The 23924-nt window shown below is 47.1% G+C and overlaps 1 protein-coding gene across 1 annotated transcript in view; it reads right to left on the reverse strand.

Moving 5' to 3' along the window:
* LOC139560017 (uncharacterized) overlaps positions 1–23670 on the reverse strand; it is a 39802-nt gene extending 16132 nt beyond the window's left edge. Inside the window, exons 1-7 of the mRNA XM_071376520.1 lie at positions 23452–23670; positions 12422–12561; positions 10929–11027; positions 3372–3503; positions 2962–3081; positions 2189–2227; positions 1151–1216 (exon numbers count right to left, since the gene is read on the reverse strand). Coding sequence (XP_071232621.1) covers positions 1151–1216; positions 2189–2227; positions 2962–3081; positions 3372–3503; positions 10929–11027; positions 12422–12561; positions 23452–23542 — 687 coding nt within the window. The 5' untranslated portion in view covers positions 23543–23670. The remainder of the gene's footprint in view (positions 1–1150; positions 1217–2188; positions 2228–2961; positions 3082–3371; positions 3504–10928; positions 11028–12421; positions 12562–23451) is intronic.
* Positions 23671–23924: the final 254 nt, after the last annotated feature.

Below are 23924 nucleotides of genomic sequence, written 5' to 3' on the forward strand. Positions count from 1 at the left end.
GGTAAGGGAGATGGGGTGAGGGAGTAGAGAGGTGGTGGAGGGAGAAGGGAAGAGGGGTAAGGGAGGTGGGGTGAGGGAGTAGAGAGGTGGGGTGAGGGAGTAGAGAGGTGGTGGAGGGAGGAAGGAAGAGGGGTAAGGGAGGTGGGATGAGGGAGTAGAGAGGTGGTGGAGGGAGGAGGGGGAGGGAGTAGAGAGGTGGTGGAGGGAGGAGGGAAGAGGGGTAAGGGAGGTGGGATGAGGGAGTAGAGAGGTGGTGGAGGGAGGAGGGGGAGGGGTAAGGGAGGTGGGGTGAGGGAGTAGAGAGGTGGTGGAGGGAGGAGGGAAGAGGGGTAAGGGAGGTGGGATGAGGGAGTAGAGAGGTGGTGGAGGGAGGAGGGGGAGGGGTAAGGGAGGTGGGGTGAGGGAGTAGAGAGGTGGTGGAGGGAGGAGGGAAGAGGGGTAAGGGAGGTGGGGTGAGGGAGTAGATAGGTGGGGTGAGGGAGTAGAGAGGTGGTGGAGGGAGGAGGGGTGAGGGAGTAGAGAGTTGGTGGAGGGAGGAGGGGTGAGGGAGTAGAGAGGTGGTGGAGGGAGTAGAGAGGTGGTGGAGGGAGGAGGGGTGAGGGAGTAGAGAGGTGGTGGAGGGAGGAGGGGTGAGGGAGTAGAGAGGTGGTGGAGGGAGTAGAGAGGTGGTGGAGGGAGGAGGGGTGAGGGAGTAGAGAGGTGGTGGAGGGAGGAGGGGTGAGGGAGTAGAGAGATGGTGGAGGGAGTAGAGAGGTGGTGGAGGGAGTAGAGAGGTGGTGGAGGGAGTAGAGAGGTGGTGGAGGGAGGAGGGGGACCAGATTAAATCACACTCTAGGTCCCTAGAGGCTCCTGTTGGTCCCGTGAACTGAGCTGGAAGGTCAAACCTCTGGACGTCTGCAGGGAGCCCACATAGACTCTAGAGAAGCCTGGATGAATTGGTCTGCCAAAATAACTGGCCATGAATGCACTTCACTGAACTGTACATTTGAGATGTTATTCTAATTTACATTTGGAACATTGTGAGTATACTTTTTTTTACCCAGAGTGTACTGCCGTGCTCTATAACAAACATAAATATTCTAATGTAACACAACGCTCTGGGTTGACTACTCTACAAAAGGTATGGAAGGGGCGGGGCTTGGTATTGTACCTGGTAAACGCTCTCCTCTGATTGGTGGCCACGGAGGGGCTCATGTCCAGCCTCAAACACAATGTACTACAACAGAGGTAGCAGGCGGGGCCAAGAGGGATGGAGCATGACGAGATTAACGGAAAGAGAGATAGAGAGAGATCGAAAGAAAGAGATAGAGAGAGCGAGAGAGAGAAAGAAAGAGACAAACAAGGAAAGAAAGAGAGAGAGAGAGAGACGATAGAGTGAAGAAGGAAGAGGAGAGAGCACAGTAATTGGTCAGGCAGTAGTTCCAGGTACTGAAGAGGTCCCTTCACCAACTTCAGCAGAATACTGCTCCACCTCTCCTCTACCACCTAGACACAGAGGGGCCAATCCTGACTTGAGATCCGCGTTTGTAACTTAGATGATTTACACGAAAGTCTGAGTTAGTTACACGCACGTATCCCAAGTTTGGATTCTGCCCACAGTCATTGGACTCTTGTATTCGAAACAAAACAAACGAAAACAGTCACTACTACTACAGAATTGCAAATTAAAACTTTTTTAGGGAGGGGCATACAGTAGAAAAAGCTAAAGGGGCAAACAACAGAAATTTGGAAGAGGTTGGGGCATAACCACTGAACATAAGCATTCAGAGTAAGGGTTAGTGTTGTCTGTATTCAGTGTGAGCAACAGAGTAGAGTATCAGGTTCAGCCAAAAGCAAGAGGGGAGAACAACCAGTCAGGGTCAGATAGGTCTTTAGAAGAAAATCAGAACATATACACAGATCAACTGAAAAGATATGGTTTAACAACACTGCAATGGGAGAGTCGAATGGTTGAACAAAACCGTCTACTATGATGGTTGGTCTACTGCGTATTACTGAGATGGTTTGGGTATCATGAATCATTAATTCAAGCAGATCAGCGGCAGATATTTACATCAAGGATTAATTGTTTCTTATTCCATAGAATGAATGACATGAAAACACTGTCGTCAGTAGAAGCTAGAGCGTAAAAGGTCCCATGGGGTTTCATCGCTAGTTCTGATGGGCCGCGGGTTGTGTGGCGACGTACCTGGTAAACTGGATCGTCCACCTCGTCCTCCAGAATGGTCTGCGTGACGGTTGAAGAGAAGGAACGTTTTACATAACAACAAGAAGACGGATAGAGAGGCGAATAGAGCAAGACCATGGATAGACGAATAGAAGTACAGAGAGAAGAAAAGAGAGAGAACAAAAGAGCATGCAAGGGCGTCAGGTGTGAGCAATCAGCCACTGGCTTAGGGGAAAACAGGTGTTTTCTATTAGGAACTCAGGAGAGAGTATCTAGTCTTAACCTATTGTGCCTCGTCTTAACCTATTGTGCCTCGTCTTAACCTATTGTGCCTAGTCTTAACCTATTGTGCCTAGTCTTAACCTATTGTGTTTAGTCTTAACCTGATGTCTGAGTTACTGTATTCATTTTCCAACATAATAATATATACCATTGTGGACACAGATATACATTACATTAAGCCTTTTACATTGACAGGAGTCTTTCGATGTATGAAAGTCACGTTTCAGGATAAAAAAATAGTGGCATTATATCATCCCTCAAAACACCTTAAATAATTTGAATTGCAGTCACAGCCCAAGCTGAGATCTGGACTAGTTCTCAAAGCACGTGAAGCAGTCGTCTCTGCCTGCTGGTCGCTAGGCTACGCGAGAAAGCTTTCAATGGGAAAATGTGGATACGCGTCATCTCCCTTCCTCTAATATCTCTCACTATACTCATGAGTACACTCAATTTGGCCATTGTGCATAACGGTCATGGTAGCAGTTCTGTTGTTGTTTGTTGTTGTTATTTACCTGGTAGACGGCCTGCTCACACTGCTTGTCCTTCTGGGCCTTCTTCTCCATCTCCTCGCGCTGCTTGATGTCGTAGATGAGTGTGAAGAGGTCACGCAAGTCAATGATCAGGGGCTCTGCCTGCCAGGGAGGGAGGGAGGGATGTGGAGGAAGAGGAGCACACACCTTCATCATCTTCCAGACGACACACACGTTGTTCACACACACTTACGTGGCAATCCCAACAACACAGTGCTTCAAATATCTCACAGGATAAAAGCAGAGTCCTTCCTATTGGACAATCTTTCAACTTTGTTACAAATGGTTGCTCCCTATGTATTGTACTTGAAATGTGTTGATTGATTGTAACTTTGGCTGTAACGCTCTTTCTGACTACTACATCTCATTAGGATCTCAGGTCCTGTACTCACCGACTGGCCGGACTTGATGGCCACGAACCGGTGGTGTCCCTCCTTCCCGCAGACGTAGCCGAAGGCCCGGTGGTCCCGGGTATCCTTGGCGATATAGGAGATCTCATGCACTGAGTGGTGATGCAGCAGAACCTGAACACACAGGAAGTGACATAAGTTAGAGTTAGGAAGTGATGTAGTAGATCTGAGAAACAGGGAAGAGGAAGTGACAGGTCAGGATGAGGAAATGGACCATACAAAATGGAGGGGGCTTGGAGACCCATGTTGGACACTGTATGGTTAAGCTCCTGATTTTATAGTTTAGTTAGATCCGGGAGTTTTTTCAGACATGTGACCTGTCTAGGAAAACTCCTGGCGCTACTCTAAACATTTCTAATGAATTTCATAAATTCTTGAAATAATGTTTTGTTTCAAAATGAGGGAGTGAACTGGGAGTTCATGGTAAGTAGGCTACAGCTTCTTACTATTTCTAATACTACGGCAATATTGTGCTCCAGATTCACCGCCTCAGAGAATGAGGGAAAGCAAATGTAAATGCATTAGTCTTTCTTTGTCTAACTGTTGACAGGGAATAGTCTTGACAAGAATAACTGCCACTTATGCCATTCTTCCCTTTTTCTCCTCATTTCCAGCTCTCACATGTCTCTGTGGGATAGGAGACGCAACGCATTTACTGCTTGAACAACGGCAGATCAGGGTGTGTGTGTCCGTGTGTGTATGTGCGTGCTTGTGCGTGTGTATGTGCGCAGATCAGACAACCCTTTTTCACTTATTTGGAAGTTTCCCTAACCTGGGGAGAATGATGTTGTTGCGTATTGCGCAATATGCAAAAAGATGCGTCGTCAAAAGAGCGTGGGCAGCCCTGAACACCCGGTTCAAAAGCACAACTGACACACACACACGTGCTCAAAGTAGTTGGGCTGTCACTCACCTACTCCCACCTGCTGCTCCACTAACAGCGTTGATAAGCTTTGAGCAACGGGGATGAGCTACTAAGAAATTAAACCAGGGCTTATTCAGTGGGGTGCACTGATAAGAACGTGGCAGAGAGAAATAGAACATACTAGAGCTGACAATATTCTATAGTCTAGTTGACAGTAAACGGTGTCTTGTCTACATGACACGTTTCTATCCGAATGTTCTGCAACGCCTCGTCCTGCTGAAAGAACACCGTATTTTACCATTACGATTGTTGGGTAAATTAAGTGCTGCTGGGGGAATCAGTTTATAAAATGAAAGGGCATTAGGGGGGACGATGATTCTCAAACAAAATTACAGAAGCTGCATGTGGTGATGAGAGTCAGAGGGTAGAGCTTACACACACACACACACACGCACACGCACACACACACACACACACACACACACACACACACACACACACACACACACACACACACACACACACACACACACACACACACACACACACACACACTACGGGGCTCTATGAGGGGTATTATCTAGTTGTAGTTGATAAATGACAGGGCTCGTGGCGAATAACGGGTGGCACCACTATCCAACGAAAATAAAAATGGAAGTCATCAAATATCAAATCATGAGTTGTCTTGTGGGACGAGTCTATATACAGTATTGCGTAATGATATTTTTTCCCTTTAATGACAGTTGAAGTGGAGCTATGGGACAATTAGGCTAGCAGTTAGCAATGATGATGATTAGGGGTGGAACTGTGGGCTAATTAGCCTAGTGGATAGTGGTGATGAATGGGGGGGGGGGGGTTGTGGGGGGGACAGAAGGTTTCTGGGCCCCCAGGGGAGGTGATGAGGGGGAAGGAGATAACATCATATCCCTCATATACACACTGTCATTATAACAGACAGGTCTTTATCATCAGACAGTAGCCATCATACAGCAGGCCAGGCCCAGGTTAAGTCAAAGCAGTTTACTCATTCTACATTCCAAATCAACCCTTAGCCCCTACTCCCTAGACACTGATGTTGCTATATCTACTGTCATGACGTGCCCTTGGGGGGTAGGGGGGATCATAGCCCCCCGCCCCTCTCTCACTCTCTCTCCACAGTTTAATGATGGTCATAAATACCTGCAGGAAAACTCTCTCTCTCACTCTCAGAAATGAACTTCAAATCCCTTTGTTACCACAGAGAGAGGCGTTGCAGTACGGTAACATCAAAAGGTTGAATAATTAAACAGTATTTCTGTATTCCAGACCTTTGGAATGGTCCGTTGGTATTTAAAGAACAATCCTGTGAAATTTGTTAATAATTTGTGATGTAACTAAAGACGGTAGGACAACATAACTGTATCTCTGAATGTATATATTTCCCAGTGGTCAGGGTCACATCCAAATGTGGGGGAACGTATATGATTATATATGAAACTATTTGTGAAAAGATGTAATGTGATGTTAGCCTTCTAAATGAGAGAATTGTTTTTCATATGAAGTCTAAACCAAGTCAGTGGCCACGCCCACGTGAGCACAGACATTACATCGGCGTTATGGAACGCCCCCTTTTCCCAGAAGTGTATAAAACCCACTTCCGACAAAATGTACGTTAGACCAGTTATGTGCAGCACCAGATGAATACGTTAACAAATGGTTAAGAAATCTACCACTCTATAGACCAAGCAGACTAAGGTGAGAACCGGACGTTACGAATGGTTAAGAAATCTACAAAACTAAAGACTACACATTCAGTCTGCAGCTGTTTAAGTACTTTAGTCTGGTAAACGCGACCGATCGAACGACCGAATGGTACTCTGAAAGATCCATTCGGGAGAACATTTCCCTATTGAACAACCATTGGTACGCCTGACGTATACATTATAACAAGCTACAACTACGAAAGACTTTGATCTCTGGTGGACAAACCAGAGACTTTCTGTCGACTGACTCTCCAGCAGACGGACCGGCTGTCATGCTCGTCGTAACGTTGAAGAGAGGAGGACCAAGGCGCAGCGTGAAATGAATACATTCTTGATTTATTTAACGAAGACGAAAAAGAAGAACACTTGACAAACTAATACAAAACAATAAACGACGAACGTGAAGCTAATGAAAACTAGTGCTGACACAAACACTACACATAGACATAGACAATAACCCACAACCCACAATACAAAGCAGGCTACCTAAATATGGTTCCCAATCAGAGACAACGCAAAACACCTGTCTCTGATTGAGAACCATATCAGGCCAAACACAGAAATAGACAAACCAGACAAACAACATAGAATGCCCACACAGATCACACCCTGACCAACCAAAACATAAAACATACAAAGCAAACTCTGGTCAGGGCGTGACATCGGCGTTCACAGAGAGAGACAACAAAGGCCTACACTCGTAAATATGTAAATTGCAATTCCTTTTGAATAAGCGGCTGTTCATGTGCAAAGTATTAGCATTTCCATGAGCATAGTGATTGTGTGTACGATATTGGAGTTCTTTGTCTTTTCTCCCGCTCTTTCTTACTTGCCCCTCCCTTTTAATTTGGTGTAACAAGCCATCATGTCGGTTTAGTCCACGAGGGACTTTTCATTGTATAATGTTAGTAACCAATGTATAACCTATGTGTTTATGTACTTCTGTGTGATTATTTAATTAGTTCGTACATAAATAATTAAGCCAATTGGTATATCGCTGATTCATCATTTATGCTAGGGTTTGTGCAGATATCCAAGAGTTTGCAACATTCAGAATATGACGGATGAGGTAATACATTAATAAGTGACTGTAATCGATAAGATAGGAAAATATCTGAAGAGAGTTAAATTCGGGAAATAGTAACTCTTTAAACAAGATTTTCCTGTGGTGCCCCGACTTCCTAGTTAATTCATGTTCACATGAATAGTTTAATCACGTAATAATTACACCTAGAGAATTGATTTGATAATATAACAGTCTTCACATTAATGATAGTCCAAAAGACACGACACTACACAGGATAATAGATCTAAGGATTACATGGGTGGAAGCAATGTTGCGACATTTCCACCTAGCCAATTAGAAGGCTTGATGACATTTTTACCATAATGTAGAGTATCCTTCCACTCTGAGTGGGTGAAAAAGCACCTTGGTGATGAAATGTCACATCCTTATGTTATAAAATACATTTTACCAAGACAAATAGGATTCTTCATGTTCTGAATCGTTCAGTGGGGTCTTTCTCTAACATGTCATTAACATTATATCCAAGAAGTCAGATTTCGTAACATAATACATCCGATAATAAGTACTGGGCTCTGTTGACAGAGCAGTGCCGCTTTCTCGTAGCAACTTGAGGATTGTACATGTTGTGGTGGTCAATGCAAAGTTGTTTCCCCGGGTCGCAAGAATCTAAGTTAGCATGATACGAGCCGAATTAAATGCAACAGGGTTTCAAAATAAAAAGCTTGCTATACGCTCCGTTGACATTTCACAGACATGGGCTACACTTGTTTTTGTGAGAAATCTTTCAAAAAAGAACACGAATTTCGCATTCATATATCATTTATCGCCCTCCAGGTTCCCTTGGAGAGTTCATCAACGAGCTTGACGCCCTGATAAGTTCCTTTCCTGAGGATGGCTCACCTCTCACAGTTCTGGGTGACTTTAACCTCCCCACGTCTACCTTTGACTCATTCCTCTCTGCCTCCTTCTTTCCACTCCTCTCCTCTTTTGACCTCACCCTCTCACCTTCCCCCCCTACTCACAAGGCAGGCAATACGCTTGACCTCATCTTTACTAGATGCTGTTCTTCCACTAATCTCATTGCAACTCCCCTCCAAGTCTCCGACCACTACCTTGTATCCTTTTCCCTCTCGCTCTCATCCAACACTTCCCACACTGCCCCTACTCGGATGGTATCGCGCCGTCCCAACCTTCGCTCTCTCTCCCCCGCTACTCTCTCCTCTTCCATCCTATCATCTCTTCCCTCTGCTCAAACCTTCTCCAACCTATCTCCTGATTCTGCCTCCTCAACCCTCCTCTCCTCCCTTTCTGCATCCTTTGACTCTCTATGTCCCCTATCCTCCAGGCCGGCTCGGTCCTCCCCTCCTGCTCCGTGGCTCGACGACTCATTGCGAGCTCACAGAACAGGGCTCCGGGCAGCCGAGCGGAAATGGAGGAAAACTCGCCTCCCTGCGGACCTGGCATCCTTTCACTCCCTCCTCTCTACATTCTCCTCTTCTGTCTCTGCTGCTAAAGCCAATTTCTACCACTCTAAATTCCAAGCATCTGCCTCTAACCCTAGGAAGCTCTTTGCCACCTTCTCCTCCCTCCTGAATCCTCCTCCCCCTCCTCCCCCCTCCTCCCTCTCTGCTGATGACTTTGTCAACCATTTTGAAAAGAAGGTCGACGACATCCGATCCTCGTTTGCTAAGTCAAACGACACCGCTGGTTCTGCTCACACTGCCCTACCCTGTGCTTTGACCTCTTTCTCCCCTCTCTCTCCAGATGAAATCTCGCGTCTTGTGACGGCCGGCCGCCCAACAACCTGCCCGCTTGACCCTATCCCCTCCTCTCTTCTCCAGACCATTTCCGGAGACCTTCTCCCTTACCTCACCTCGCTCATCAACTCATCCTTGACCGCTGGCTACGTCCCTTCCGTCTTCAAGAGAGCGAGAGTTGCACCCCTTCTGAAAAAACCTACACTCGATCCCTCCGATGTCAACAACTACAGACCAGTATCCCTTCTTTCTTTTCTCTCCAAAACTCTTGAACGTGCCGTCCTTGGCCAGCTCTCCTGCTATCTCTCTCAGAATGACCTTCTTGATCCAAATCAGTCAGGTTTCAAGACTAGTCATTCAACTGAGACTGCTCTTCTCTGTGTCACGGAGGCGCTCCGCACTGCTAAAGCTAACTCTCTCTCCTCTGCTCTCATCCTTCTAGACCTATCGGCTGCCTTTGATACTGTGAACCATCAGATCCTCCTCTCCACCCTCTCCGAGCTGGGCATCTCCGGCGCGGCCCACGCTTGGATTGCGTCCTACCTGACAGGTCGCTCCTACCAGGTGGCGTGGCGAGAATCTGTCTCCGCACCACGTGCTCTCACCACTAGTGTCCCCCAGGGCTCTGTTCTAGGCCCTCTCCTATTCTCGCTATACACCAAGTCACTTGGCTCTGTCATATCCTCACATGGTCTCTCCTATCATTGCTATGCAGACGACACACAATTAATCTTCTCCTTTCCCCCCTCTGATAACCAGGTGGTGAATCGCATCTCTGCATGTCTGGCAGACATATCAGTGTGGATGACGGATCACCACCTCAAGCTGAACCTCGGCAAGACGGAGCTGCTCTTCCTCCCGGGGAAGGACTGCCCGTTCCATGATCTCGCCATCACGGTTGACAACTCCATTGTGTCCTCCTCCCAGAGTGCTAAGAACCTTGGCGTGATCCTGGACAACACCCTGTCGTTCTCAACTAACATCAAGGCGGTGACCCGTTCCTGTAGGTTCATGCTCTACAACATTCGCAGAGTACGACCCTGCCTCACGCAGGAAGCGGCGCAGGTCCTAATCCAGGCACTTGTCATCTCCCGTCTGGATTACTGCAACTCGCTGTTGGCTGGGCTCCCTGCCTGTGCCATTAAACCCCTACAACTCATCCAGAACGCCGCAGCCCGTCTGGTGTTCAACTTTCCCAAGTTCTCTCACGTCACCCCGCTCCTCCGCTCTCTCCACTGGCTTCCAGTTGAAGCTCGCATCCGCTACAAGACCATGGTGCTTGCCTACGGAGCTGTGAGGGGAACGGCACCTCCGTACCTTCAGGCTCTGATCAGGCCCTACACCCAAACAAGGGCACTGCGTTCATCCACCTCTGGCCTGCTCGCCTCCCTACCTCTGAGGAAGTACAGTTCCCGCTCAGCCCAGTCAAAACTGTTCGCTGCTCTGGCACCCCAATGGTGGAACAAACTCCCTCACGACGCCAGGTCAGCGGAGTCAATCACCACCTTCCGGAGACACCTGAAACCCCACCTCTTTAAGGAATACCTAGGATAGGATAAAGTAATCCTTCTAACCCCCCCCCCCTTAAAAGAGTTAGATGCACTATTGTAAAGTGGTTGTTCCACTGGATATCATAAGGTGAATGCACCAATTTGTAAGTCGCTCTGGATAAGAGCGTCTGCTAAATGACTTAAATGTAAATGTAAATGTAAAAGCGTATACTGAAGTATGAGAACATTACATGTCATGTCTCAAAATTGATATTAATCTTACCTCTATATTGCTTTATGTAATATTCCACGGGTTCCACGGTGGTAGCCTATTTTCCAGATTTTTTATGTCATTTTTCCTCTGGCCTCCATTTGGATGATTGGTTTTCTTAGAGGAGTATCTATTTCACCCATTGGTCAAAAGATGCGTTTTTGATTGGAAAAAATCTGCTTTTGTTCTATTCGTTGGCATGTCAACTGCACCATATGGCAGGTAGGCGAACAAGATGGCTGCCCTTTTTCTACATGACTGTGATTGAACTCGAATGTCCTATAAATGTTCAGAGCAGCTGGGGCTGGGCCTGGCTGCGTAACTCAGCTAAGCCGAAGGGCAGGCCCGGCGGCGCAGCTACGCAGTGGAGCCTCATCACTCACTCACCCCTGATCTCTCGTCGTAAATCTTGATCCCCCCGAAGGAGATGGTGAGGAAGACTCTCTGCTTGTGCTCTCCTTTGGAGCGCGCCGACGTAGCCATCCCCTGCAGGAGAGGAAGATACACAGGGAGATGAAGGGAAATACGCTCAGCGTGAAAGACAGCAGCGTCCCGCCGACTCACGACTCAGGTAAGTATGACAGGGGGGAGAAGGAGAGGAGGAAGAGAGGGGGAAGAGGGAAGGGAAGAGGGTGGCAGCTGTTACATAAGGTGCAGTAGGACAGAACGTTCTTTCATGTTGCTCCTTTTGAACCTTCATTCTCTCAACACTTCAGTGTTTTTCTTTTTCATCACCGAGTCTTTTATTGTTTAGTATTTGAGAGGCTGGTTTCTTAAGTAGGCTGCTGCTGCTGCCTGCACCTCGTGACACAAGCCGCCAAACTAAAATGTAGCGAGTTTGAGTTGTGCTGACTGAAAGTATTCCGCTGACCGACCATAGCCTCCACCTCGCTGGAACACTTCCGTCAAGTCTTGCTGACTGAACAACCACAGAGCCTTTGAAGTAGATGTTCCCATGCATCTTAGCTGCTTTTCCCCCTTACAAAAACAATTAACATTTCCTGCATGTTCCTCAGACTTATACCGAGGCACGACCCTCCCTCGCTAACGCACGCCTGACATGTCTTTCATGTAAAGAAGCTGTGTGAGAAGAGAAAGAAGACAGAACCTCATTGTGAACGCTGAACACGTCTGACAACCCTGGAACCCCAGTCACGTTGAGGAGGGTTGAGCGAGCGACCCTGTACACTACCAGTACAATATATCACCCCCTCTCTCCTCTTTTCAACCTCAGCATAAGCTCGGAGCCTCAGCCCTTAATACAGAGACGCTTTGAAAACATCAACCATCAAACTCTCTCCCTCCCCATTCTCCAGAGTGGGAAACAAAGAGCGATCCGATGAATAGTGGAGAGAGGGGAGTCTATGGCTGTCGTCAATCCACAATCGGCTTCTCCATTTGGTGGATTAAGTCCTCAAGCTTTAGAGAGGCAGCTCGATAGAGACCCCTTCCCCTCCTCTATTCCATCCCTCCATCCCCTCCTCTGCCTGTCTAGATAACAGCATGCCTGTATTGACATAAGAGCATTGACTGTAACTAGCAGTGACTGCTGGATATGGGAGTCATAGGCAGGTCACTGTTCAAATGTCACAGCGTGGATCTACAAGACTCCTGCTTGTTGTGTTATTGGACATGTGGAGCAACTCACACTACATCTGATATGAGAGGATCAGAGCAGGAGATGGATTTGCCTGTTGGCTGTGCGGGAATGCTACTATGTCTCCAGCATGGTTTAAATCGTCCAGAAGAGAAGTAATATAACTGGGCACAAACTGGTTGAATCAACGCTGTTTCAATATATTTTGTCAACGTATTGTGACGTGAATACCACCACCCTCTCCTAAGTTCAAGGCACTTTCCTCGTGCGTGCGCACGCACACCTTGAGCTTCATCATGGAGTCCTGGCACAGCTTGTCCCCGCGCGCCGCTGTCACCTCATCAATCCCAATCAGCTTGGCCTTGTAGCGCACGCCATCACCACGGAAACGCTTAATCAGCCCCGCCTCACTGCGGTCCTGACCTGCAGAGGGAGAGAGATATACGGACAGGGCGAGAGAGGGGGGGGGGGGGGGGGGCGGTACAGAGAGAGAGGGAGAGAGAGAGAAGGACAGGGAGAGAGAGAGAGGGGGGGTACAGAGAGAGGGAGGGGGGGTACAGAGATAGGGAGGGGGGGTACAGAGAGAGAGAGAGGGAGGGTACAGACAGAGAGAGAGAGGGGGGGGGGTACAGAGAGAGGGAGGGGGGGTACAGAGAGAGGGAGAGCGAGTGAGAGAGGAGGAAGGAGAGAAATGATAAATTACAGGTACTGTAGCAGGGACATGTCAGTTCAACTGATTTTAGTAGCTCAGAGGTGTGTGTGTCTGTGTCTATGTCTGTGCATGCGAAGGTAGAGGGGTACTGTAGTTGGGAAAATACATATTTATGGAATATTAATATCAAATGTCTCAGGAGAAAACTAGAGCATCATCCTTCATCATCCTGTCTCCCTGACGAAGGCTATGACGCCGAAACACATCAGGGGCTTCTTAGAATCTGGTCTCCTGAACAACATGCCACAGCAACAAAGGACTTTTTATATCCTCCTCCTTGTTTTCTGACTGAGTGAAAAAAAAGATTTGAAATAGAAAAAATGAAATCTAACGACTAATATGCCAAAATCTAAATAGCCCACTGAACTGTAGGGCTAAACCAAATCAGATAACAACTTGACAACTGAACAATCCAGCACCACCTATCCCAGCAGGACATTCCGGGAGCTCGGGAGTGGGCTGACGGGGAGGCAGTGGGTCAGAAGGTGGTCACTGCACCCCCCCCCTGTTCCCATGGGAGCTGTTGGCTGGTGATAAACAGCATGAAAGGCTGCTATTGAGAGGAATCATCTCGGTCCAGCGCACGCCCACAATCCCATAAGCCCCCCATGGGTGATAGATGGATGGGAAAAGAGGAGGGAGAGGGGGAGAGAGAGGCAGAGGGGGAGAGAGAGGCAGAGGGGGAGAGGAGGGAGAGGGGGAGAGAGAGGCAGAGGGGGAGAGAGAGGCAGAGGGGGAGAGAGAGGCAGAGGGGGAGAGGAGGGAGAGAGAGGCAGAGGGGGAGAGAGAGGCAGAGGGGGAGAGAGAGGCAGAGGGGGAGAGAGAGGCAGAGGGGGAGAGAGAGGCAGAGGGGGAGAGAGAGAGTGAGGTGTGGGAGATGGAGGAAATATCTTTGTCTGACTAGCTACAGGCTCTTTTGGTACACACACAAATGTATATGTGGACACCCCTTGAAATTAGTAGATTCGGCTATTTCAGCCACACCCGTTGCTGACAGGTGTATAAAATCGAGCACACAGCCATGCAATCTCCATAGACAAACATTGGCAGTAGAATGGCCTTACTGAAGAGCTCAGTGACTTTCAATGCGGAACAGTCATAGGATGCCACCTTTCCAACAAGTCATTTCCTCAAATTTCGGCCCTGCTAGAGCTGCCCCAGTCAACTGTAAGTGCTGTTATTGTGAAGTGGAAACCTCTTGGAGCACAACGGCTCATCCATAAAGTGGTAGGCCACACAAGCTCACAGAATGGGACCGCCGAGTGCTGAACCGCGTAGTGCATAAAAATCATCTGTCCTCGGTTGCAACACTCACTACCGAGTTCCAAACTGTTTCTGTAAGAAACGTCAGCACAAGAACTGCTCGTCGGGAGCTTCATGAAATGGGTTTCCATGGCTGAGCAGCCACACACAAGCCTAAAATCACCATGCGCAATGCCAAGTGTCAGCTGGAGTGATGTAAAGCTCGCTGCCATTGGACTCTGGAGCAGTGGAAATGCATTCTCTGGAGTGATGAATCACGTTTCACCATCTGGCAGTCTGACGGACGAATCTGGGTTTGGCGGATGCCAGGAGACCGCTTCCTGGCCCAATGCACAGTACCTACTGCAAAGTTTGGTGGAGGAGGAATTATGGTCTGGGGCTGTTTTCCATGATTCGGGCTAGGCTCCTTAGTTCAAGTGAAGGGAAATCTAGACAATTCTGTGCTTCCAACTTTGTGTCAACAGTTTGAGGAAGGCCCTTTCCTGTTTCAGCATGACAATGCCCCCATGGACATAGCGAGGCTCATCCATAAAATCCATACAGAAATGGTTTGTCGAGATCGGTGTGGAAGAACTTGACTGGCATGCACAGAGCCCTGACCTCAACCGCAACGAACATCTTTGGGATGAATTGGAACGCAGACTGGGAACCAGGCCTAATCACCCAACATCAGTGCCCGACCTCATTAATACTCTTGTGGCTGAATGAAAGCAAGTCCCCGCAGCAATGTTCCAACATCAGTTGTAAAGCCTTCCCAGAAGAGTGGAGGCTGTTATAGCAGCAAAGGGGGGACCAACTCCATATTAATGCCCATGACTTTGGAATGAGATGTTCGACGAGCAGTTTTGGTCATGTAGTGTACGTCCGGTCTCTCTGTCGGTCTCTCCTGTCATCATCCTCCCCCACCTAACCATCGCCTCGACACCGAAATGTTTCTCATTTTGTCTTCCCCTCCGCGTTTTGATTATGTTGGCCCAAACCATCCACTTGTCTGTGTCTGTGAGTAACCTGTCTCTACATAACCTGTAGGTGGTTTGTCAGTGTTAACCATCTGTCGCTGCTGACACACACACGCGCACACACACCGCTGACACACAGGGATAGTGGTATTTCAAATCAAGGTCGACGGCACCTTGGAGAGTTTAGACTATTTCAGGCCCCGCTTTGCCTCACTATTATAGGTCAAGGGACTATACAGTACATCACATCAGATAGCAGGGCATTTTAAACAGGTTGCATGGCTAAGGTCTGTGCAACCGAAGCAGGACAGCCTTTACTATCTCTAACAAAAAAACGTCAAGCTGCACACTAAGACCATATTACACCAAATGAGCTCATTCCACCGCTGAAAACATATGCCATATCTTACAGAAATGTAATTTGAGTTTCCCCTCCTCTCGCTGAATATTTCAGTGTAATAGTGTGTCAGTGTTTATATTCCCCGGGGAAGTAGAAATAAAAATAGGATGAGAAAAAAGGTCAAATGTAATGGCCCCTGCAAATGAAGGTGGAGAGCCTTTCGTCATCTTGGAGACGGCCCGGCTCATAGTAATACCTGGAACGGAATTCATGGAATGGTATCGACCACATCAAACACATGGTTTCCATGTGAATGATAGAATCCCATTCACTCCATTCCAGCCATTATTATGAGCCGTCCCCTCAGCAGCCTCCACTGATGCACAGTCGCTCACTAATTGATCAGGGCTCAACTCTCTAAAGGGGGGACAGGGCTTGAAGATGCTTAAGTCATTCAACTCTCCAAGTAGGTGAATGTCACATCTAATTCTTGTTTCTCTGCTAGAGGATAGGCCTAGAGAATGAGGCTCATATAGTCACTGAGCGTTGGAGACCGGTCTAGTGCGTTATCAGCTGGCATGCACGATCTAGAACTACAAGGGAGAAACCACATAACACACTTTTTTTTTGTGCTGTTCATTTGAAAGCTCATCCCTTCCCTATATTCGTTCTTCACAAAATGTGTTTTGACTGTACCATATCGTCACCTCAAATCTATTCACATTTCCCACACTGCGTGTCATGTTGAATTGGTATTATAGCGTGCATCTTGATGTCTTCCATCATACACTTTAACATACTGAATGCTGCATCATAAAACAGCATCATAAAGTGCATCATATCATCTATCATCAAGTCTATATTTTACTACTACAGTACTGTATCATCCGCCCCCCCCCCCCCCCCCCCCCCCATCTGTGTCCCCTAAGCAGATTGCTGCTCTACACTGTACTCTATGCCAACTGTGTAATCACACTTGACGAGACATTTTGTAGATTTATGCAAAGATCCACAAAAACCCCAAGCAGGGCCTCACTGCACAGGAAACGCTAGCATTGCCAGAGTCTCTAGATACAGCATGGTAACCCCTGCAGAACCTCAGGGTTCACATCACGGTGAGCGCACTACAATAGACTTGAGAACCAACCGCTGCAGGGAATGAGGATGTTGATTGCATGATGTTTCCAGCTTTGGGAAGAAGCACGGTATGACTCACACCCTCTTGGCTCCTGGAAGAGTTTACAAAAAGGTTGAGCAAGTCCCTACTCCCTATTCTGTATTTTTTTGAAGTCTCAGAGTCAAACTTTGCAGAGTAGCTTGCTAGGCTAGCCACATGAAAGTATAGCAGGCACTGCCAGAACCCTGTTTTTGTAATAGTGGAACTGTAAACATAAGTTTCTGGAGCAATTCAGGCTAAAGCACTCCAGTTACCCACCTGAGACGAAAATACCTCAACCTACTGAGAGGACGATTACCGCTAGCCCTGCTCCATAGCGGTTTGGAAGTAGAGTCAGTGGACTAGCTAGCTGTGAGAAGATAGTGGCTGCGTCCCCCCCCCCCCCCCCCCCCCTCCCCGCCTCAGTAAAATGGGGACGAGGAAAGGACAGATGGCATGATGGCACCAGATGGAGAGTCATAAGTGGCCCTCCAGATACGAGACATTGGCAACAGGAACTTTGGTTCGGGAGCCCAGCACCTAAGGAAGCTTAACCTTTGAACTTTACAGAGGCTGTTACCCATCTACAGTATCTATGCATCGGTGTCTATTTATAATATGAATGTATACATGTGCAATATGAATGTATGCATTGCTACAATCTGTTTTATGTATGTATGCATCCATACATGCAGCCATTCATCCATCCATCTGTCGTCTGTCTGTTTTTCGTCTGTCTGTTCATTCATAACTCAGCTTTAGACAGTCTTACAGAATGTTCTCCTGTCATGTCTCTGCTTCTAGTCCTCTGAGGCTGGGTGTGAAGGCCTGTCTAGAGTAGATTAGGGCAAATCTGCCTGCACCATCTGCCACCCCTTCCCTTTACCTTCCCTTCCTTTCCATCCCCTGCGTGTGTGGATGAAGTAACATTCACAAGCCTCATCCCACACGTCACACACACACGTTTACTAAACTATATACACACATTCCCTGACCCAATGCACACAGACTTGGAATAAGAATACAACATTAGGGCAGAGTCCCGATTCTCCACCCTTCTCCCACTTGCACACTTTCTCGCATAGATCTAACAATGGTGGAAACTCACCCCAGCCAATGCTTCCACGTATGCTTTTAAATCCATGAGGGCAGGTGCACACCTCTGGAGAAGGGTGGAGAATGGAGACGTAGCCTGGGTCTACACCGTGTAGCAGTGAACACACTGCAGACGAGACGGCGGGGTGCCTCTTGAATGAATCGCTAAACCAATTAGTGAGTTAGCGAAGGGTATTTTGCACATCATCAATGCGGTGGATAGTACACTGATCACGTTAGTTACACAAACGTATTGATGTGCTTTAGCTGGGTAGTCATGGTCAAATGACTCTTCAGCAGGGGGCAAATGACAGAATCATTACGGCGATGATTACAACAGTATGATCATGTGCCACCCAATTTGATAGTCTTTCAAGATAAATATATAGAATATAGATGATATTCTTGACAGGGATGAATCTGGGTTTGGCGGATACCAGGAGAACGCTACCTTCCCCGATGATAGTGCCAACTGTAACGTTTGGTTGAGGAGGAATAATGGTCTGATGCTGTTTTTCATGATTTGGACTACGCCCCTTAGTTCCAGTGACGGGAAATCTTAACGCTACAGCATACAATGACATTCTAGACGATTCTGTGCTTCCAACTTTTTGGGGAAGGCCCTTTCCTGTCTCAGCATTACAATGCACCCGTGCACAAAGCGAGGTCCATACAGAAATGGTTTGTTGAGATCGGTGTGGAAGAACTTAACTGGTCTGCACAGAGCCCTGACCTCAAACCCATCGAACACCTTTGGGATGAATTGGAAGGCCGACTGCGAGCCAAGCCTAATCGCCCAACATCAGTGCTCAACCTCACTAATGCTCTTGTGGCTGAATGGAAGCAAGTCCTTGCAGCAATGTTCCAACATCTTCCCAGAAGAATGGAGGCTGTTGTAGCAGCAAACGGGGGACCAGCTCCATATTAATGCCCGTGATTTTGGAATGAGGTGTTCGACGAGCAGATGTCCACATACTTTTGGACATGCAGTGCATATTGAATTTGAGTGCCTCTCAAAACCAAATGTCAGACACCTCTGAGTAGCCGACGATGGCAGAGTCAGACTTCTGATGATAAATTGGTTAACTCGAGGGAGTTTGAGGTGGAACCATTACCTAACTGGGATTGGAAATAGAAGATACATCGGAGCTGAAATGCATGCGACCATAATGGTATTTCATTTCTAGGACATCTCAACCCTGCCAGGTCAATACACATGAGAGAGGTTACTGGCTGTAGATTTATGCTTTTTCTTTTTCTTTTTTAAGTGAGTCATTTTTTGTTGTTGCACAGATTACAGTTGGCGAGCAACTGTTGCTATGGAGATTGAGTGAAGTGATTCCATCGATGGGCAGAGGGGAGGCTTGCTTTTACCATCACAGGCAAACACATACACACACTGCAGTAAGGGTTAGATTTGTTTAATGTCTGGTCTGGCTATAGAGAACACCAGAGATCGAAATCCCTCAACTAAAAGGCTCAAATCTAAAAGGCTAAAAGGATCTGTCCTCTATTGTGCGTAGGTTGTACCTCTTTTCATTCTTAAATATTATGACTTATTTATTTTTTAACAACGAAAATCATTGGGAGAAATTACAGGAAAGCACAATGAGAGAAATAACCAAATTGCCACTGAAAACACACTTACATTTAACCTACTCTATAATCACCTAGACAAACAAACGCAGGCTTTGTCTTAAACTCTGCCATCCATCCATCCATCTAGGCCCTGCAAATACACCTTGAGAGGGTCCCTCACCCAACCCCAGTGAGTCACCTCTCTGAGCCCAGCGCTGTCTGACAGTGTGTATCAATCTCCATGCTAACCTCATTTGCATTTCTATGAATCTAAATGGCATATCCAGTGAAAGCTACAACAGCCCTGCAGCAGCAGCACAGCTTATTAACATGCTAAAGCTCGCGCTGATAGCCTGCGCTGATAGCCTGCTCTGATAGCCTCTCCAGTCTCTCTCCGCCAATGGCCCTGTGCATCGCATGACCACGTGCGTAATAGACCTTCTCGCTCCCCTCATCCACTTAACTCAACTCCTCCAGCCCGGCCATTTATCTGGTGTGATCCGACGGACGGACCCAGTGAAACGGGAGGACCTGGCCCCAGAACCCTGCTGCTGACGCCTCTGTTCTAGGAGAAGCCAGATTTACTGTACCGCTGGAGTGGCTTTATTTATGGCCGCAGAGATGGGAGGGAGAGAAGGAGACGGACAGAGAGAGATGAGCCATTTCTCTTACTTTCTTTCTCTCCTTCTGTACCTCATTTGCTCTCTCTCACTCCTTCTCTCCCTCTACTCTCTCTTTACTCTCCCTCTCAGCCAATTCAATCCCATTTCAATCTCACTGTGATTTTTCCGAGGCTGCCTTGTCCTATTACATCACTTATGCTGTTGATCAAAGCGACAGGGTGTGCGTTCCCCCGTCCATGACACCTACATCATGACACTACCAGCCCCCAGAGGCTCCAGCCAATAGCTGCTCTAGACCTGCTGCATCTGGATGAATCCCTGGGTGGAGCAGCACAGCTCTCTGTCTCTCTCTTTGTCTCTCTGTCTCTCTCTCTGTCTCTCTCTTTGTCTCTCTGTCTCTCTGTCTCTCTCTCTCTTTGTCTCTCTGTCTCTCTGTCTCTCTGTCTCTCTCTCTCTTTGTCTCTCTGTCTCTCTCTCTCTCTTTGTCTGTCTGTCTCTCTGTCTCTCTCTCTCTCTCTCTCTCTCTCTCTCTCTCTCTCTCTCTCTCTCTCTCTCTCTCTCTCTCTCTCTCTCTCTCTCTCTGTCTCTCTGTCTCTCTGTCTCTCTGTCTCTCTCTCTCTCTCTCTCTCTCTCTCTCTCTCTCTCTCTCTGTCTCTCTGTCTCTCTCTCTCTCTGTCTCTCTGTCTCTCTCTCTCTCTCTCTCTCTCTCTCTCTCTCTCTCTCTCTCTCTCTCTCTCTCTCTCTCTCTCTCTCTCTCTCTCTCTCTCTCTCTCTCTCTCTCTCTCTCTGTCTCTCTCTCTCTGTGTCTCTGTGTCTCTCTCTCTCTCTCTCACTCTCTCTGTCTCTGTCTCTGTCTCTGTCTCTGTCTCTCTCTGTCTCTGTCTCTGTCTCTGTCGCTGTCTCTCTGGCTGTCTCTCTCTGTCTCTGTCGCTTCTCTCTCTCTCTCTGTCTCTGTCGCTTCTCTCTCTCTCTCTCTCTCTCTCTCTCTCTCTCTCTCTCTCTCTCTCTCTCTCTCTCTCTCTCTCTCTCAATTCAATTTCAATTCAAGGGGCTTTATTGGCATGGGAAACATGTGTTAACATTGCCAAAGCAAGTGAGGTAGATATTATACAAAAGTGAAATAAACAATACAAATGAACAGTAAACATTACACATACAGAAGTTTCAAAACAATAAAGACATTACAAATGTTATATTATATATATACAGTGTTGTAACAATGCACAAATGGTTAAAGCACACAAGTTAAAATAAATAAGCATAAATATGGGTTGTATTTACAATGGTGTTTGTTCTTCACTGGTTGCCCTTTTCTTGTGGCAACAGGTCACAAATCTTGCTGCTGTGATGGCACACTGTGGAATTTCTCCCAGTAGATATGGGAGTTTATCAAAATTGGATTTGTTTTCAAATTCTTTGTGGATCTGTGTAATCTGAGGGAAATATGTCTCTCTAATATGGTCATACATTGGGCAGGAGGTTAGGAAGTGCAGCTCAGTTTCCACCTCATTTTGTGGGCAGTGTGCACATAGCCTGTCTTCTCTTGAGAGCCATGTCTGCCTACGGCGGCCTTTCTCAATAGCAAGGCTATGCTCACTGAGTCTGTACATAGTCAAAGCTTTCCTTAAGTTTGGGTCAGTCACAGTGGTCAGGTATTCTGCCACTGTGTACTCTCTGTTTAGGGCCAAATAGCATTCTAGTTTGCTCTGTTTTTTTGTTAATTCTTTCCAATGTGTCAAGTAATTATCTTTTTGTTTTCTCATGATTTGGTTGGGTCTAATTGTGCTGTTGTCCTGGGGCTCTGTGGGGTGTGTTTGTGTTTGTGAACAGAGCCCTAGGACCAGCTTGCTTAGGGGACTCTTCTCCAGGTTAATCTCTCTGTAGGTGATGGCTTTGTTATGGAAGGTTTGGGAATCGCTTCCTTTTAGGTGGTTGTAGAATTTAACGGCTCTTTTCTGGATTTTGATAATTAGTGGGTATCGGCCTAATTCTGCTCTGCATGCATTATTTGGTGTTCTACGTTGTACACGGAGGATATTTTTGCAGAATTCTGCATGCAGAGTCTCAATTTGGTGTTTGTCCCATTTTGTGAAATCTTGGTTGGTGAGCGGACCCCAGACCTCACAACCATAAAGGGCAATGGGCTCTATGACTGATTCAAGTATTTTTAGCCAGATCCTAATTGGTATGTTGAAATTTATGTTCCTTTTGATGGCATAGAAGGCCCTTCTTGCCTTGTCTCTCAGATCGTTCACAGCTTTGTGGAAGTTACCTGTGGTGCTGATGTTTAGGCCGAGGTATGTATAGTTTTTTGTGTGCTCTAGGGCAACGGTGTCTAGATGGAATTTGTGGTCCTGGTGACTGGACCTTTTTTGGAACACCATTATTTTGGTCTTACTGAGATTTACTGTCAGGGCCCAGGTCTGACAGAATCTGTGCAGAAGATCTAGGTGCTGCTGTAGGCCCTCCTTGGTTGGTGACAGAAGCACCAGATCATCAGCAAACAGTAGACATTTGACTTCGGATTCTAGTAGGGTGAGACCGGGTGCTGCAGACTGTTCTAGTGCCCGCGCCAATTCGTTGATATATATGTTGAAGAGGGTGGGGCTTAAGCTGCATCCCTGTCTCACCCCACGACCCTGTGTGAAGAAATGTGTGTGTTTTTTGTTTTTTCTCTCTCTCTCTCTCTCTCTCTCTCTCTCTCTCTCTCTCTCTCTCTCTCTCTCTCTCTCTCTCTCTCTCTCTCTCTCTCTCTCTCTCTCTCTCTCTCTCTCTCTCTCTCTCTCTCTCTCTCTCTCTCTCTCTCTCTCTCTCTCTCTCTCTCTCTCTCTCTCCCTGTGTCTGTCTCTCTCCCTTCCTCTATGTATCCCTGTGTCTGTCTTTCTCTCTCACATTCTCTCTCTGTCTATTTCTGTCTCTCTCTCTCTCTCCTCGCTCTCTCCCAATCTCACTCTGACTGTCTCTCTCACTCTGTCTCTCTTTGTCTCTCGTCTTCTCTGTGACTGAAGGCTGACTGAAGGTTTCTCTGATGGGGGAATGATATTTATGATATTTATTAGTATTTATTGGGCCATTGTGTAACAATTGATTGAAATAACTTTTCATTAGATAACAAGTTGTAGGTTTTAATGGAGGTAGTTGATTTGCGTCAAGTATTTAATGTTTTGAGAGTATTAATGCATTTCGACCAACGCGTTTCAGTTTGGGGCAAGGTGTTCATTGTTTTGAAAAGGTGAATTCCGTTTGGACAAATGTGCTCAAACAATGGCGAAAAACTGCAATACAGACAGAAGCTTGTCTCTGGTTGCTGCCAAACATACAAGCGTCTATCTTTTCATTTTGTCTAGAAATGTGTGTGTGGGTGATTGGGATGTGGTGTGTATTCTGTGAGAATACAGTGTACTTTGTGTGGGTTGGTGAAATGTGTAACACATGTACAGTACCCTGTGTATGTTCCAGTTTGTTGTGATGATGGGTTAGAATTGTATCAAATAGAATAACTGTATTTGTTTGTTCACATGAGCGGAGGCGTTTGCATAGCATATATTACATCCAAGTAGTTCTGTTTTTGTATCTAGAATGTTTACCTTTAGTCCTCCTGGACTCCCGTCTCAGAGTGCTGGTTTTGACACCTGCTTGGAGCTCCGAGCTGGCTGACTCTCCTCCGGCTGATGACATCCTCCTGGGTCCTTCCTGTCCTCAGTCCTCCTCACAGCAGATCCACCATGGGGTTATCACTCCTCTGCTACCTCCTATGGACTAGTCTCCTATCCCCCTACTCCAGGTCTAGGATGGAGCACACTATCCCTATACCGCCTATGGACTAGTCCCCTATCCCCTAATCCAGGATGGTTATCACACCCCCCCCTATCCACTGTCCCCTACTCCAAGTCTAAGATGGAGCCCACTATTCCCTATACCCCAGGTCTAGGATGGAGCACACTATTCCCTATACTCCAGGTCTAGGATGGAGCCCACAATTCCCTATACTCCAGGTCTAGGATGGAGCCCACTATTCCCTATACTCCAGGTCTAGGATGGAGCCCACAATTCCCTATAC

The sequence above is a fragment of the Salvelinus alpinus genome, chromosome 30 (assembly GCF_045679555.1).
Source record: "Salvelinus alpinus chromosome 30, SLU_Salpinus.1, whole genome shotgun sequence".
NCBI lineage: Eukaryota > Metazoa > Chordata > Actinopteri > Salmoniformes > Salmonidae > Salvelinus > Salvelinus alpinus.